The sequence below is a fragment of the Falco cherrug genome, chromosome 9 (genome assembly GCF_023634085.1).
Source record: "Falco cherrug isolate bFalChe1 chromosome 9, bFalChe1.pri, whole genome shotgun sequence".
Lineage (NCBI taxonomy): Eukaryota > Metazoa > Chordata > Aves > Falconiformes > Falconidae > Falco > Falco cherrug.
This window is the reverse complement of record NC_073705.1, coordinates 7,550,415-7,566,776: the sequence shown is the minus strand read 5'-3', so window position 1 is coordinate 7,566,776 and position 16,362 is coordinate 7,550,415. Positions and strand designations below refer to the sequence as shown.

General features: G+C 64.0%; 2 protein-coding genes across 2 annotated transcripts; both read left to right on the top strand.

The window, feature by feature from the left end:
- The first annotated feature begins 473 nt into the window (after nt 1–473).
- FIBCD1 (fibrinogen C domain containing 1) lies at nt 474–16,362 on the top strand. The gene is made up of 7 exons (XM_055721415.1): nt 474–676; nt 5,979–6,455; nt 7,434–7,593; nt 8,351–8,487; nt 13,861–13,957; nt 14,274–14,453; nt 14,789–16,362. Exons 1-7 carry the CDS (start codon nt 605–607, stop codon nt 15,046–15,048), a joined length of 1,383 nt encoding a protein of 460 aa, XP_055577390.1. The 5' UTR covers nt 474–604; the 3' UTR covers nt 15,049–16,362.
- Nucleotides 15,334–16,362, top strand: LOC129736886 (uncharacterized). The gene has a single exon (XM_055721416.1). The coding sequence runs from the start codon at nt 15,334–15,336 to the stop codon at nt 16,261–16,263; it is 930 nt and encodes a 309-aa protein (XP_055577391.1). The 3' UTR covers nt 16,264–16,362.

The window sequence follows — 16,362 nt, the reverse complement described above, 5'->3', positions numbered from 1 at the left end:
ACCTGACCCTGGCCCCCTGTGACACCCCTGGCACCACTGGCACCAACCCCTGCCTTACCTGCTGCCACTCGTCCAGCTGTGCTGCCACATCTGGGCAACTGCGGAGACCCAGGACAGGGTGACAGGGTGGGGGGCTTGGATCCAGGATGGCTCCAGAGCTATGGGGGGCGGGGTGGGTAGGGGTGGTGGCGCACAGGGCAGTGCTGGGGGGCCGGGGGGATCCAGGGCAGTGCTGGGGGGCGGTTGGGATGCAGGGCAGTGCTGAGGGTCGCGGGGCTGTGCTGGGGAGCCGGGGCGAGTCGCCGGGGCATCACCGGGCGCTATCCCCGCGGCGGGGCCGGGGGAGCCCCGGGGGGAGCGGGGCGGGTGGGGAGGGAAGATCCACCCCCGTGTCCGTGCCCGTGTCCTCCCTCCCTCCCTCCCTCCCTCTCCTCCTCCTCCTCCTCCTCCTCCTCCTCCCTCTCCTCCTCCTCCTCCGCCGCCGCCGCCGCCGCCCGTCCTCCCGCCGCGGCCAGCCGGGCAGCGCGGGCGGGCCGGGGGCTGCGCTGCCACCGAGGGGTCCTGAGGGGGGGTCTGGGCACTTGGGCTGGAAGTTGGTGACACGATGGGGAACGAGCGCTGGAAAACCATGGGAGGAGCCTCGCAACTTGAGGACGGGCAGCAGGAGAAATCGCAGGTACCGGGCGGGGGGCTGCGGGGCAGGGGCCGGCCCGGGGGTCCCACAGACACCGCCACCACCACCCCCGGTCCCTCAGCGAGTTTTTTATCCCCGTGCACCTCGGCTGGGTGGGCTGGTCCCCGGACACCCCGTGCCGACATCCCCGGACTGCCTCCCCCCGCCCCGATTTATGGACTGTATTTATTCGCAGCCGGTGTCCGCCCCCCCCCCCCCCTCCCGAATTAGGGAGTTAATTTCTTTGCAGCCGGAGCCCCCGGCCCGCAGCGGCGGGCAGCCCCCGGCCCGGCAGCAGGCGATGCTCGGGGCTGCCCCCGGCCCTGGACAACCGCTGGAAATAACCCCTGGAAAGGGCTGGGGCACCTCGGCTCCCTGCTGCGGCCAGCGCCGTCCCGCGTGCTTCAGGGACCCCCGGCTGCCCGCCCCCCCCGGACCCCTCCCCCGGGTGCGTTTGGGGGGATGCCGGCGGTGCGGGGTGCGGCGGAGGGGGCAGAGCTGCGGCGGGGGCGGGGGAGCCTGTTCGCACAGCGCCGGGGACCGCTCCGGGGGGCGCGTACGGCCCCCCCAGCACGGCACGGCACGGCACGGCACGGCACGGCACGGCAGCGCGGGCAGGGCACGGCAGGGCAGTGTGGGCAGGGCTGCATGGCCGGGGCAGGCAGGGCAGTGCGGGCAGGCAGGGCAGTGCGGGCAGGGCTGCATGGCCGGGGCAGGGCAGGGCAGTGCGGGCAGGGCAGGGCAGGGCAGCACGGTGCAGGCAGGGCAGCACGGTGCAGGCAGGGCAGTGCGGGCAGGGCTGCATGGCCAGAGCAGGCAGGGCAGTGCAGGACGGTGCGGGCAGGCATGGCCGGTGCAGGCAGGGCAGCACGGTGCAGGCAGGGCAGTGCGGGCAGGGCTGCATGGCCGGAGCAGGCAGGGCAGGGCAGGACGGTGCGGGCAGGCATGGCCGGGGCAGGCAGGGCAGTGCGGGCAGTGCAGGACGGTGCGGGCAGGTATGGCAGCCGCCCTGCCCGCCCTCTGGACGGGAAGGGAAGGGGTGCGGAGCGTGGGCAGGCGCGCCTGGGGAGAGCTGGGGCAAGGCGGGTCCTGCCGGAGCCTGTGAGCCCAGGGAAGGAGCCCAGAGCCGGCGGTACCTGCCCTTGCTCCGCGCCCCGGTGCTGGGCGCGGGGGGGAACAGCAGCCGTGAGACACACTCGCCCCCGGGTCTGCCACCTGCCCCCCCACCTCCCACCCCGGCCGTGCAGGAGAGCACTGCTGCCTGCCCCCCTTCTGCACAGCCCTCCCCCGCCCGAGCAGCCCACCCGCGCCGAGCGGCTCCCTCGCCTCGCTGGAGAGGGGCTGCCCACCCCCAGGGCCACGGGAGACCCTCCGGGTGAGAAACCTCGCTCTCCCCGCAGCCCCCCCCCCCCCGCGGCAGGCCCCCGAGCAGGACTCCGAGCGGTGCCGTTCGGCTGGAGCTCCCGGCTGTGGCCCCCCGGCCCCGGGGGGCGCTGGGCAGGATGGACCCAGCCCCACCACGGCCCCGAGCCGGTGGCTCATGCAGGGGGATGCGAAGGAGGCACCGAGTGTGCTGTGCAGCCGGTGCTGGGCTTCCCCCCAGTAAGCTCCAGTGGGACCCATCCCAGCCCGCCTGCGTGTCACCCACGGAGCCGGCTCCGGTTCCCCCGCTCGCCTTCCCCATTCCTCTCCTCGCTCCTCTCCTCGCCCTTCTCCCTCTTCCCCCTCCTCCCTCCCTCCGCAAAGCGCACCGTGCCTAGGAGCAGGAGCAGGCAGGCTTTGGATGACGGAGGAGAGCAGGTAACAGGAGCGGGATTCGGTTCCTCTGCCTCCATCCACGGCGTTGGGCTCTAGGAGGGCGCGGGTAGCAGCAGGGGGGCAGCTGGGGTACAGCCCCTGCCCCAGCCTGAGCAGGGCTGGGGGCTGCAGCCCTGCACAGAGCCGAGCGGCAGCAGAGTGGGCAGGGAGGGTGGCGAGGCTCGGGGGCAGCGGAGCAGCGCAGGGCAAGCAGCTGGGATGCCAAACGTGCTGCCGGAGCCGCTCTGGAGTGAGCAGTGGGCTGGGGAATGGGGGCCTGGCCCTTGCTGCCCTGGGGCTCCTTCGGAGCTGGGTGGACTGTGGCAGTGAGGTGCGAGCACCTGGGCTAAAGTTTGCCCCAGCAGCTGAGCCTGGGCAATGCAAACCAGTGCCCACCTGCCTCAGAAGCAGAGCCGGGGTCCTGGTTTGTGCCTGGCTGAGGGCACAGCTCAGGCGGAGAGCGCCAGGGCTGCCCACCATCGCTGCCTCCCACCCCGCAGCGCAGCAGGCAAGCTGGCAAAGGGCAGCGGTTTTGCCAGGAGCAAAGGGCTCCTCCTCATCAAAGAGTATCTCCCATGGCAGAGCTCAGCCTCTTGCCACCACCGCCCGTCCATGCTCCCCAGGGGCCAGCCCACTGCCAAGCTCTGCGCCAGCTGCCCCAGGGACAAGGCAGCCCGTGTCCTTCCCTCCTTGCAGGCTGCATGTGGTGGAGCTGCTGTCTCCCATCCCCAGCACAGCCGCTTGCCTGTCTGCCTGGCTGGGGAGGCTGGGGGATGCTTGGGAGAGGTGATGGGTGATGGGACTGCGGGAACCTACAGCCCCCGGGTGCAGGGCAGCCTGCAGGGTGCTGGTGCGGTGTGGCTGGGACACCAAGGACTTGGCCCCCATGGGTGGCCAAGCACAGAGCTCCTGGCTGAGCCAGCACAGGGCATGGAGAGCCTGGCTCAGCTTTGTACCAGGGGAACCACAGTGCCTCGGTTCCTGCCTTGGGCTCTCTACCAAGCTCCAGCCCCAGCTCCTGAGCAGGTTTGCAAGTGAAGCTCTGCTCATCCCGAGCACCTCCTAGTCTCGCAGCTTCTGCTTTCCTTAGGAAGGAATGATTTGGAGACATTGGGATCTCTAGCCCAATGGATGTTCCCAGGGGACATCAGTAACCGGGGCAGGGGGATGTCCTGCAGCTGCCTGAAAGTCTTGTTGAGAAGATCCAGGAACCAGAGGCCGTGCAACGTGCAGCAGAAACCCCTGGGGTCATGAGGGCTGTGGCCGTGGTGGGGCTGGAGCGTGCAGGAGAGGGGGCTCAGGGCCCTGTGCCGGGAGCTGGGCACGCAGCTGCGGTGCTGAGGTGCTGCGGAGGTTTAGGGGGACCCACACCCCAGTCTGGAGCATTACTGGTGGCGCTAGCTGAGCATTTCCCTCCTCTCCCCAGTGCAGGTTGCCAGGTAACACAACCTGCCAGCATCACACTGTGGGACTCACCAAGCTGCCACTGGCGTGGGTCTGTCGGTCACTTGCAAAGGGGGTTGGCCCCTGGTTCCTGCCCCAGTTCCCAGTGGGAGGGCAGTAATGCTGGGGCTCCAAGGCTGGAAAACAGCTGGATACAGCTGCTGGCCAGAGCTGCAGGATTTTGGTGTGTTAAAGCCCGGTTGGGATTTGTGCGGCTGTGGGAAAGGGAGTGTGGGCCGTGCACGGCTCTGCTCCTGAGACCCTTAATGCTCAGACGGGTCTCTCGGCCATCATTAGCCCATCTGTGTGTCCTGGCAAGCACATTTCGAATTGGGGACATCAGTGTGGTGGGGAGCAGCAGCATGCAGGGTGGGGGGGTGCAGAGCTGTAGAGCTGGAGGTGCTGTGATAGCCAAGATAGCCACAGGGACATGGTCACTGCTCACCCCACAGATCCCAAACCACCTGACGTTGCCCTCCAGTCAGCAGCCATCCCTCCTGTCACTTCTGTGCTTGAAGGGTGCTGAGGGGCTGGGTCGAGCCCTGGTCCCAGGTATTCACTTGAGGGTATCAGGGCTGGGCATCTCTCACCTCCGTCTGCCACCATCCTGCTGCTCCTGGGTGCCCCTCATGCCCCAAGCCAGGGCTCCATGTCTACAAACCCAGGGCAAACTCCTTGACCCTCTGCCTGCCAAAACTCCACTTATTGCCTTTGACATCTCCTTTTAATGCACGCCAAGGGGCTGAGCCTGGGGCTGCTGCTTTACAGAGGTCCCTGCAGGGTGGCTTTCCATTCAGCCCAGAGCTGTCTGCATCTCCAGCTTCACTCCCTGGGCTGGGGGCGGGGGGGAACCCAGAGCATCCCCTGAGGCTGGTGGGGCATCACGGCCACCCAGACCCTGGCTGGCCAGCCCCACCGCAGCCGGGGTCACCTTAATGCAAACGGTTGCAGGAGTGGGAATGAAGCGAAGGGTGCTTGAAGGAAGGTGTCACTCCAGATAGATGTGCACAGGAGGGGACAGGGCCTGGGAAATCTTTGCAGATGCAGCAATTTTCCCCACGTTTCTGGGGAAAGTAGTCTTTGTCTCTCCGGATCTGCAGTTTTCTGGCAGCCCTGCAATTCCTTATGACAGCCATGGCTGGGGTCAGGGGAAAATCACAGCCTCTGTCCTGCAGGTGTAATGAGAAGGGGAGGTGGCAGGGGGACCAGGGGGCTGATGTGACTGGGTGGCAGCTCACTCCCTCTGCGCTGGCGGCGTGGGCACTGCCCACTTTGCAAGGAGAAAAGGCCCCTGGTGTGCATGGGGCAGCTCCCACGTGCTGGGCCAATGGGCCCCTGCAGCAGCAGAGCTGCGAAGGGGCTCGGGGCGGGTCAGAGACCTTTCCCACAGCAGGTCCCCCTCGCTGGGAGGCTCTGGGACAGGTCCCAGGGCTCTGGAAGCAGCTCTGCTCCCCTCCGGCAGGCAGCGAGCATGCAAGGGTATGCATGCCTTGCCGCAGCTGGGAGATGCCCCATGCAGAGAGGGTCCCTGTGATTCTCAGGGTGACCTGGCCCCAGCATGAACCCACAGCCTCCCCTTGCTGCTGGGCACAGCCCCTGCCTTCCCTCGCCTCCTTGCTTTCCCTGCAGTCCCTGCTCTGGAGGACACAGGTGGCGTTTTCCCTTTTTCTCCCCCTGTCTGTGCCCAGGGCAGCAGGGAGCCCCGCACGCACCTCCCAGGGAGCTGGGGTTGCTCCAGCTGAGTATCGCCACCTTAAATAAAACATGCCAGTGGGAGCCGGTGGCTGCCGTGCATTCACCTTCTTTATTATTTCATACCTCTGGCTCCCAGGTGGGTTTAGCCGCTTTGCTTGATGAGCACTCGCCCGTGGCCTGTGCATCCTTGGCAGAACCGCAGGGCTCCCTGGGGTCCCCGTGTTCCCTCCTCTACCACCCCCCCCATTTCCAACGTCACCTCCCTCGTTGCTGGACCCCCCCAAAGCCTGTGAACGCACCTCTTGGATGAAAGCAAGCAGGATGGGTCTGCCTGGGTGGGTCCCGATGGTGTCCGTCTCTCTGTCCACAGAGGATGAGCTGCGGGTATATCCTGTGCACCGTCCTGCTCTCGGTGGCCGTCCTCCTGGCAGTGACAGTCACGGGGGCCATCCTCTTCATGAACCACTACCACACGCCCGTCACCGAGTCACCCCCTGTCATCAGCACCAACCCTGAGGAAGCCAATGCACTGGTCACCATCGAGAAAGCCGACAGCTCCCGCATCAACATCTTCATTGACCCCAACTGCCCTGATGCGGCGGGCACCTTCGGGCGCCTGGAGGGGCTGCAGACCTCCCTGCTGCGCGCCGTCACTGACCACGATGCTGAGGTGAAAGCCACCAAGAGCCAGCAGAAAGCCCTGCTGGTCACGGTGGCGGACGAGGTGGCCAAGCTGCTGACGCATGCTGTGCAGCTGCGTGCCGACTGCGATGGCCTCAAGAAGGGGCACAGTGCCATGGGGCAGGAGCTCAGCGCCCTGCAGGGAGAGCAGGGCAGGCTCATCCAGGTGAGCCAGGGCTGGCAGTGCTGCGCGGTGCTCCTCGGGGACAGACCCCCTGTCCCGATGCCCCTGGCGGGATGGCTGCTTGCAGGGGAGACTTCCAGCAGAAGGAGCTGAGGTTTAAGGCGAGTGCTTGGGAACTGCGAGTTAGGAAGCACAGCTCCAGCTCCAGCTCATCAGCTGCCTGCGTCTCACTGCCAAACCACCCCGGTGCCAGCAAGCTGGGTGTGCAGCCTCCCACGTTGCGGGTCTCCCGGCTCTAGGTCCAGTTTGGGGGTTCTGAGCGGAGCTGAGCACAGCACAGGATCATCCCAAGAGCGGTTCATGCAGCAGTCAGCCCCTGCCCCTTATTTATGTCCCCAAAATTTCCCAGCTAAAGAGCTGTGTTGAAATGCTTACCTGGGTATGCCAGGGGTCTGCCGGGTATCATAGCAAGACCCAGGGTGCGGCTGGATGCTCAGCTCGGTGCCTGTCACTCCTGGTGGTCATCTCCCTCTGGCCGGAGCTGCTCCATCCCCGCTGTTTCACTCCCCATCCTGCCGTTCTGCCATGGCCACCCCATGTCACTCGCCTGGCCTGGGTCACCTCAGGGGACGGCAGAGAGCTGGCGGCTGTCTCAGGACACAGCTATTCCTGCCGCCTACGCGATCCTGTCCCGTGCCCAGAGATGCCCTTTATCCCACAGGCTGGTGGCACCAACGCACACCAGTTTGGGGATTTCTCAGCCCTGCTGGCAATAGGCTCTATCTGGACCCTGACACCCAGCCAAAAAGCACCAGAGAAGCTATATGGGATCTGCTGTGGCTTTTATGTCCCCACCAGCCTGTACCCTGGCAGGGAGCATCGCTGCCTGCAGGCACTCAGGGAGCCGTGGGAGCGAGCAGAGCATCCTCATGGCAGGGTGGTCAAGGGGCTGGGGAGTGGAAAGGGTTTAACAACATTTAACCACAATTCCTTGTCTGCCCGTGTGTTGCCTGCCCACAGCTACTCTCGGAGAGCCAGACCAACATGGCTCGGCTGGTGAGCTCCGTCAGTGACATCCTTGACATGCTGCAAAAGGAGCGTGGCAGTGCCCGGCCCCGGCTCAAGGCTGACCTGCAGCGAGCACCAGCCAGGGGAGCGCGGCCCCGGGGCTGCTCCAATGGTGAGGTGGCATCCCCATCGGTCCCCGGGGAGAGGGATGCGCTTGGGGCTGCTCCTGGCAGGCAGAGGGGAGGGAGACAACCACCTGAGATGGGGAAAACCAGGCTGGAGAAGGGGTTTTATACAGCAGTAGGGCTGGCAAGGAGGTGGGGGAAATAAAGCAGGAGGGAGATGGAAAGCTGTGTCCTAGGAGGGGTGTTTCTCACCGCGCAGCCCCCAGCTGCCCATTAACTAGCCTGCAAAGCCATCACAAAAGCCACCTCATGCCCCTGCACACCCCCACGTTCCCCAGGAAGACATAGCTGGGGTGAAAGCGAAGCAAGAAGCAACCATTTGCCTTCATTTGGGTGCAGGGGGCTCACAACAAAGAGTCACATTCATCACAATTTGCTTAAGATGAAGCTGAGTAAGTTTGTCCCAGGGCTGGGAGCGTGTGCCCGCACAGCCTGCAGCTACCTCTGGGCCTCGGCTCCCTCCTCCCCAACTGGGTCCCAGACAGCCCTTGCCATCATATGGGGACATGGGGTCAGTCCCAGCTGGCTGCTGGGGTCGGGGGGTGCCGTGGTGGCTGTGTCCCCCCGGGCACTGCTCACCCTGAGCATCAGAGGAGAAACAAGGGAAAGAGCAAGGCAGCACCGAGCCGCCAACTAGAGCTGGCAGCAAGGTTAAGAGCCTGAAAGAAATGGCAAGACATTAAATTAGATCATTAATTAACCAGCTTTCCCCTCATCCCACCCCATCCCAACGCCACGCTGCAGGCTCCCGGCCCCGAGACTGCTTTGACATCTATGCGAGTGGACAGCAAGAGGATGGGATTTACTCCATCTTCCCCACGCACTACCCCTCCGGCTTCCAGGTCTACTGCGACATGACGACTGATGGGGGCGGCTGGACGGTGAGCTGCCACCGTGCTGGGGGCCACTGGGTGATGCCACCGCCAGCCACGGGCTGTCCCTGCATCGGGATGCTGGGGGTGGGAGATGTCGCTCTCAGCACTTGGATGTGTCATCGGGGTGGGGACAGCTAACAGGGTCTAGCTGTGCACAGGGTGCCTGGTCCCACGGGCAAGCAGGCTTCGGGCTTGTCCGTGTCACCTCGGCAGAGCCACCTGGTGCCACTGGCTGGAGGCTTGGGGAGCTTGGCTGGGGCTGGCGGGTGGTGTCAGGCAGGGAGCTGGATGCCATGACTGGCGCTCGCTCTTCTCGGCAGCCTGCTGGGGCATGGCGTAGCTGCAGTTGTGCCATGGGGCGAATGGCTGTGCTTTGCCCCATCCTCGTGGTCCTGGGGAGCTCAGGACAGACCTCAAACCCAGCACATTTTGCCTTGCCTAACGCAGGGGTGCCTCTGGTGCCACGCTGATTCACTCGCTCCCCAGCTGCCCTGTAATCACAGTAACGGGGGCAGGGAGCGGGGGGGATGCTCTGGTAGCCCCAAGCCTGGAGACCCCCTTGCCCTACCCAGGAGGGCATCGCCCCAGGTGCTGGCAGGGCAGCAAAGGGGTCCCAGGGAAGGGGCGGTGGGCTCATGGGGAGGGGTGGGCAGGCAGCCTCTCCCCTGAGGACATGGTGGGTGAGCCAAGCCAGCCAGCACCCCTCCAGCTGGGCGTTCTAGGAAACAAATCCCCCACGATCTGATTCCCCTAAGCAGCTTTATGCAGTGCCAGGAGGGAGCTTAGCCCCCCTGCCCTTGGGGGGCCGACGAGCCTTTGACCTCGGTCTGCCAGGAGCCCACCCCAGGCAGGAGCAACCTGTCATGCACAGGCTGGTACCAGCAGCTCTAGGGGGGAAACTGAGGCACAGCACAGCCCTGGGGATGCCAGCTCCCAGGGGGCTCACAGAGGGAAAAGGAGGGGACCCCACCGGCTCCCCAGGGTGGGGAGGGTCCTTGCAAACCCTGTGCACAGTCTGCTGAGCCCAAGCACTGCCTGAAGAGCAGCCCAAGGTGATTAGCGAGATACTCAGAGGCTTATTTAAAGCTGCTGCAGCTCGGAGGGCTCTGGCTGGGCTGGGGAGGGGGTGAAGCAAATGATTTTACACCCAGCAGCACCGTGGGAGCTGGCAGAAGGGCCAGCCTGGCACTGCCGGCAGCATCGCAGCCAGGTAGCACCACCGCTTTGCCCTGCCTTGACCAGGGCTGAAGACCCCAACCCGGTGCCGAATCCTGGCGTTCCCGAGACAGGCGCATCCAGAGCGGGGCCGAGGGTGCTCACCCCAGGCTCCCATTTCTGAGGGCTGCTCTGCAGCAGAGGCTCCCAGACATTCCTCTGGTCCCTTAGGGTGCAGGGGGTATCTCAGCCGTCCCCCATGGGGCTGGAGATGTGGGGGTGTCCTTGGGGCACTGGATCACCCAGGCTCCAGGAAAGCCGTGGCACAGCTGAGCACCATGGTGCAGAGCCTGGGAAATTTCCTTCCCCTCCTCCTCCTCCAAAGCGATTACTCCTGACATTTGGGCTTATTTGCATGTGGGTGGGTGGGTGGAAGCAATGGCAGCAGCTGAATCAATTTTGACTCAGAAACTTGGGAGTTGCTGAGCTAAGCTTTAGCCTGCATGGACGGCTTAGAGACCACATGGAGCGGGGTAGGGGGAAGAGCCATCACTGGGGAGAAACCTGGCCAGGGTCACTCACTGGATGCTGCTCAGCACCTCCCCGTCCCCACAGCGTGATCTGCAGTGTCACCCTGTCCCCTTGCCAGAGGCAGGGTCCCCGGTGGTTACCCATCCCCTTTGTCGGGAAGGCTGAGCGAGGCACAGCCCTTGCCGGACCAACACCTCCCTGCGAGCCTGGGCAGCAGGAGCCCCCGCGCAGCTCTGGGGCTGTTTGCTGCCTGGTTTGCTTAGTAGGAAAGCAGAAATCTGTCAGGGAGGGCAGCCAGCATCAGTGTCCGTGCAGGGCAGGATGACATGAAGGCAAAGAGATGTGGGAGGGAAGAGCCAGGGAGCCACCAGCACAACCCCCCAGTCCGTTTTGTCCCCCCTTCAGTCCTGCCTACCAGCAGCAGGGCCACATTTGCAGCCAGCTGGGGCATGGGTCCAGGTCCGTGCCCACCAGCACCCACGGGAGCATCCGTGTCCCGCACTCAGCACCGACTTTAATTGCAGCAACTCCCCCGGGCTGACCTAAGCTGCATGGCAGCTCCAGGCTGCAGCCAAGTAATTGCCCAGCCCGACCCCAGCTCCCCCCTTTGACACTCACCTCTGGCACTTTATTAAAGCAATAATGGGGTGACAGAGGGCAGAGGAGGCTTAGCATCCCGGGCAGCCTGAAAAGGTTGCTTCTTCACACACTTCTTGTCTTTGGAAGTTTTTGCAAATGCCCCACACTGCTCCCAGTGCCCCTGTGCCTCCATCACTGCCCGGCCGGGGCAAAGCCCCTGGGATCAGCATCTTGTCCCTGTAAGCAACAGTGCTGTGATGGCTCTGGCCGCCTCAGCATCATTGTCCATGTATGGCACGTATTGGGAAGTGGTGGGAAAGCTGAAGGATGCGGGAGAAAAGGTTGTGCCAGCAGGATGAGGGCTGTGGTAATGTTAAGTGACAGCTTCCAGCTTCACAGGCACCGGCTGTGCCAGGGATGCTCACGGGCACGGCTTCGCCCAGCCTGCTCATCACTTGCCAGAGGGGTCCTGGAGCGGGCTGGGGGATCTGAGCAGACACTGATGCATTTACACATGGGCTGGGGGCAGCCGAAGGCAGTGGGTGAGACGAGCCTGGGGAAATGGGTGCTGCTTCCAAAAGATGTGATTTATGTGTCGCCATGCAGGGCAATGAGACACTTGTGCTGGCAGGGACAGGCAGGAGCAGCCGTGTCCCCGGCACGGGCAGCGCTGCCAGCCGTGGTGGCCGCAGGCTGTCACACAGCGTCGGCACTTCCCGGACACTGGCTCCCACTATGCTCCCAGTTTGTCTTCTCCACGGCTGAACCTGCAGCCGGTCTCCCCGTCTCCCCGCTGTGACAGGGGCCAGAGGAACGCCGTGGGGCTGGGGTCTGCGCCGCAGCTGCCAAAAACCTGGCCAGGAGCTTGAGCACTGTGGTGGCAGAAGGGGATGGCCAGGCGCCTGCCCCGGCTGTGGCTGGCTTTTGAGCCTGCTCAGGATTTGGTGGGGGCTGCAGGGAGAGGGAGCACAACGCACCTCGCACCAGTGCCATGGCAGGCACAGGCTGGCGCTCCCGCTTTTCTCTGGTTTTAACCCATTTTCCTGGGTTGGTGATTTGCAGGAGCCCAGCCTTGCCCTGCAAGCTCAGCGCGACTGGGGGAGGTAGAGAGCGGGGGAGATAAATATTTCAGCTTTGCCTTTAAAGAAGGGAAGGAAATCCTTTTTGCTTAAGAGGGGGTGATGCATATTTGATGAGGAGGAAAAGAGCAGCCAGGCAGGGCTGGGAGCGTGTGGCGAGCCTGCAGGTCACCGGTACACGCAGCATGCTGGTGCACGCAGCGTCCTGCACAGGGGTGGAGGAGGCTCCCACGTCCCTGTGCACAAGAGATGATGAGGATGGAGCAGGAGGCTCAGGAGGACACAGGACCTTCAGCACCCACTAGCCCTGCCAACCCGGTCTCAAGCCCCCTGGGGCTGAGCCTGGTAGGCAGCAGGGCACCGAGGGCCCCTGCGGTGCCCAGGGCGATTGCCAAGAGGTGCTGAGGCTCAGCCAGCGGCGATGTGCCCTACATGGCTCCCTGGGCACCACTCAGGCAATTGGCCTATTTACAGCCGGGGGTCAAAGCCGATTAAGAGGGGGCATCGGTGCCGCTTCAGCCGCCTTCCCCACGCAGCAGCACTGGAGCCAGTGCCGGCCGGGGAAAATCAGCTTTGGGCCCCCGTCCAGCCGTGCCATCCCCCTTTCCCAGCAAGCCTGAAGAAAGCCCCTTTAAACAGGCTTAACCACAGCTTCTCAAGTGCTCAATGCAGGGATAAAAATTAAGGCTCTAATTCTAGAAGGTAAGTACAGCAGGATCAGAGCTGTGCCATGCCGAGGAGTGTGCCGGAGCTTGCACCGGGCACCCATGGCTCCAGAAATGCCTGTCTGGTGAAGGGCAAACCAGCGTGAAGCTCACAGGCTGGGTCTGCTCCATGTGCCGGGATGAAACCCTGCGTTGGCAGGAGGGCAGGAGCGGCTCGGGGAAGGCAGCAAAGGAGCATCCCTGTGGGGGAGCAAACACGGCAGCTTCCCGGCTGGCGGGGGGCTTGGTGGCAGCTGGGTGGGATGCTGGGAGCAGGAACGGGCTTGGCGGCACAGCCCCCCCCCCCGAAGACGGGGTGCTCTGGCCCCTCGGCTGCCAGGGCATGGGATGGCTCTTCCTAAATCGCCAGGTGCCCTGGCCGCCCCCTCTGCAGCCACGGGAGTGTGGCACTTGGTGGGAATCGGGCAGGCTGGCTCAGCCAATTTTAATGCAATTAATCTAGGGCTGGAGGCTTAATTAAGTTCAAATGGTTAGACACGGAGCAGCATTTTCTGGATCACTGTCAATAAATCAAACCCGAAACTATGGATAAAAGGGGATGAAACACACAAGGCACAACATGTCGATAAGCAGACGGGAGAGAAAAAAGGAAAGGCTCCGAGGAGAAAAGCCTCACTGAGCCCCAGGGATCTGGCTGGGATTTGGGGGCTCTGCAGGAGCCGGGGCAGTCAGTGCCCCACAGTTAATTTCTCTGGGAGACTAACGAGGCTACCACAGGAACGATGCCCGATGATGGGGCGGCTGCCCAGGAGAGCGCGGAGACCCAGGAGGGGGAAATCAGCTGTTCAGTTTTACGCGGTACCGAGCGTCCTGCTCCTCGCGGGATGGCTCAGACTGACCTGGGCAGCACATGCTGCGGGGACAGATCTCAACTCCTGCCATCCATCCATCCGTCCGTCCATCCGTCCGTCTGTCCGTACCCCTGCTCACACAGGCAGCGGCAGAGCCCAGGCTGTTTCTAGCCAGGTGCCCACCCGTCCCGGGGGCACCGGCCACCTTCCCGCAGGGACACACCGCGGGTTTCCCAAGCTCTGCTCCTGCTTCCAGGCGGAGGGAGGATCCAGTGAAGAGTTCTGTCTGAACCGATTCACTCATCCCTGGGAGCCGGCGGATAATGATCCGGCATTTCCCTGGGGACCTGCTCGCCATCATCCCCCGGGTAATTACTGAGTTGAAAGGGTTTAATTTGTGCCCATGTCTAATAAGGTAGCGGTGGGGAGGGCTGGGCAGCATGGTGGGGAGCTGGGGGGCTGCTCGGGGTGCCCGGGCTCAGAGCAGCCCCATGACTGATGCCCCGCGTGTCTCCCCAGGTGTTTCAGCGGCGGGAGGACGGCTCTGTGAACTTCTTCCGTGGCTGGGAAGCTTACCGGGATGGCTTTGGGAAGCTGACGGGAGAGCACTGGTTAGGTGCGTGGGGCTGGCAGCGCTCACTCCTGGGCAGGCTGGCAAAGCCTGTCCACCCTCCCAGCCCCCCTGGGAGGTCCCAGGTTTCTGAAGGGACACCGAGACCCCCCTGGGCAGCACTCATGTCCTCTGTCCCCTGGGCAGGCGGGGAGGGGACCGGGTGGCTGCGCAGAGCCAGGGAAAGCGATGGGGCTGCTTGCCTAGCAAGGGCTGGAGGGTGGGAACCGCTCCCTGTCCCACCCGATGCCCCCTCCCCAGGGACCCCTGGCCACCCCAACCCCACCAGGGTCCCCACACTCACCTCCTCCCTCTGCCACAGGGTTGAAGCGGATCCATGTGCTGACGGTGCAGGGCAGCTACGAGCTCCGCATTGACCTGGAAGACTTTGACAACGGCACCGCCTTTGCCCACTACGGCAGCTTTGGCGTGGGGCTCTTCTCTGTTGACCCCGAGGAGGATGGGTACCCTGTCTCCGTCGCCGACTACTCGGGGACGGCAGGTAGGGTGGTGGGGCGCACTGGTCCCATGGGGCAGGGGGAACCCACAGCCACCAAACCCCCTCGCTAGGGTGTTAGCAGTCTCCTCTGGCACTGGTGCGGGTACCAGCTGCATCCCTGGAGCCAGCGGTGTCACCAGACATCCCTGGAGCCAGGGAGCTGGAGGCAGGAGAGGGGCTGCAGCTGGGCGTTTGCAGGGTGGGTGACCCGCAGTGCCCTGTACCTCACCAAAGGAGCCCCATGGGGGTGCCCAGGGGAGCCCCATGGGGCAGGAGCCAGCCCAAGGGCAGAGTGAGGGGCAGGAAGGGCCCATCACGGCTCCTCTCCCCCGGGGCAGGTGACTCCTTCCTGAAGCACAATGGGATGAAGTTCACCACCAAGGACCTGGACAACGACCACTCGGAGAACAACTGTGCAGCTTTCTACCACGGTGCCTGGTGGTACCGCAACTGCCACACCTCCAACCTCAACGGTCAGTACCTCAAGGGCCACCACAGCTCCTATGCCGACGGCATCGAGTGGTCTTCCTGGACCGGCTGGCAGTACTCCCTCAAGTTCACCGAGATGAAGATCCGGCCTGTCCGGGAGGAGAATTAGCTGGATGTCATGAGCTCCCCCACCCTGTGCCCAGCCCCCTGCCCTTCCCCACCACCCTGCAGCCCCATCCCCCCAGCTGCCATCCTCCCCAAGGGCTGGCCCATCTTCGAGGGGCCCCTGGGGAGCACCTGCCCTCGGTGAGGGTGGCTTTAGCTCCCGAGCACCCGTGGACATCACTGGACCTTTGCTTCCTACTGTCGTGGCTCCCCTGCAGCCAAAACAGGTCTCCCGGCCAGAGCATGACCCACGGCCGGTGCTCACGGCTGGGGCAGAGAGGGCAGTGGGATGCGGGGATTTGGGGAGCGGTGCCCAGTGGGGTCCAGCAGGGATGAGAAAGGGTTACCTGGAGGGAGAGAAGGGAGGGATGGATACAGCAGCCTGGGCAGGCTGGACACCTCTGCTTATCCCTGCTTTGGGCACCTGGCAGTGGCCTCATCAAGCTGGCAAGGGGCTGGGAGACACTGGCTGTGGCGAGCCCTGAGCTCCACAGAGCCCCCAGAACTGGGACAAGGCTGCTGCTCTGTGGTTCCAGCTCACCCCGTGGTGCCACTGGGGACAGGGAGGGCTCGGCTGGGCTGCAGCCCCTGCGGGTGCCTGAGTGTGCCAGTGATTCCTTCTCTGGTCTGCAAAACGCTCACCTCTCCCCCTGCAAGAGCAATGCAGCTGGAAAGGGACAACTACAAACTCCTTAGTCCCCGTTGTCCCTGGCCTGGCTCCTGGAGCCTCCCGGTGGGTCAGGTCACCCTACAGCAAGGCAGCGCGGTGCTGCAAGGATGCACACCCGGAACCGAGCATGGCACGGAGCTGTTTTGGCAGCGCTGGAGAGATGGGGAGCACAGCAAGGAGGAGAAGGAAAGGAAGGCTGGCTTCCCAGCATGGCTCTGCCTGCATTTTGCAGCTTCTCCCTCCCAACCAGACCCACTCAGATTCACATCAGACTTTTGCTATCCAAAAGCCCTGACCTTTTCTGAAACCCTTGGCTTTGGACAGCACAGCCGCCTGCCCCGCGCAAGCCCCCTCTGCTCGCTCCCAGCCGGAGGATCCGCATTCATTTTCACCCAGGATGAGCCGCGCTCTGGCTCGGCACCTGCAGATATTCAAAGCCTTTCATTTCTTCAAATCCCATTAAGGTTTTGCAAAAAGAAGCCCCAAGTGGGGCTTAGCATCTGCAGGGCTCTGATAACCAGGCGGCAGGCGACGCCTCGCACCGGCTGACCCAAGGAGGAGCTGCCATGGGGTGTGGGGCTGACTTCCCCCTCTGGCTCCCTGCAAGGACTCAAATGGGGGATTCTGCCCCCCCCTGCAAAAAAAACC

Bases quoted from the DNA above. Each gene is read 5' to 3' on its own strand.
- FIBCD1 (XM_055721415.1), top strand. From the start codon at position 605: ATGGGGAACGAGCGCTGGAAAACCATGGGAGGAGCCTCGCAACTTGAG. The intron at 677-5,978 runs GTACCGGGCGGG...CTCTGTCCACAG, and splicing joins GGCAGCAGGAGAAATCGCAG to AGGATGAGCTGCGGGTATAT. The intron at 6,456-7,433 runs GTGAGCCAGGGC...GCCTGCCCACAG, and splicing joins AGCAGGGCAGGCTCATCCAG to CTACTCTCGGAGAGCCAGAC.
- LOC129736886 (XM_055721416.1), top strand. From the start codon at position 15,334: ATGCGGGGATTTGGGGAGCGGTGCCCAGTGGGGTCCAGCAGGGATGAG.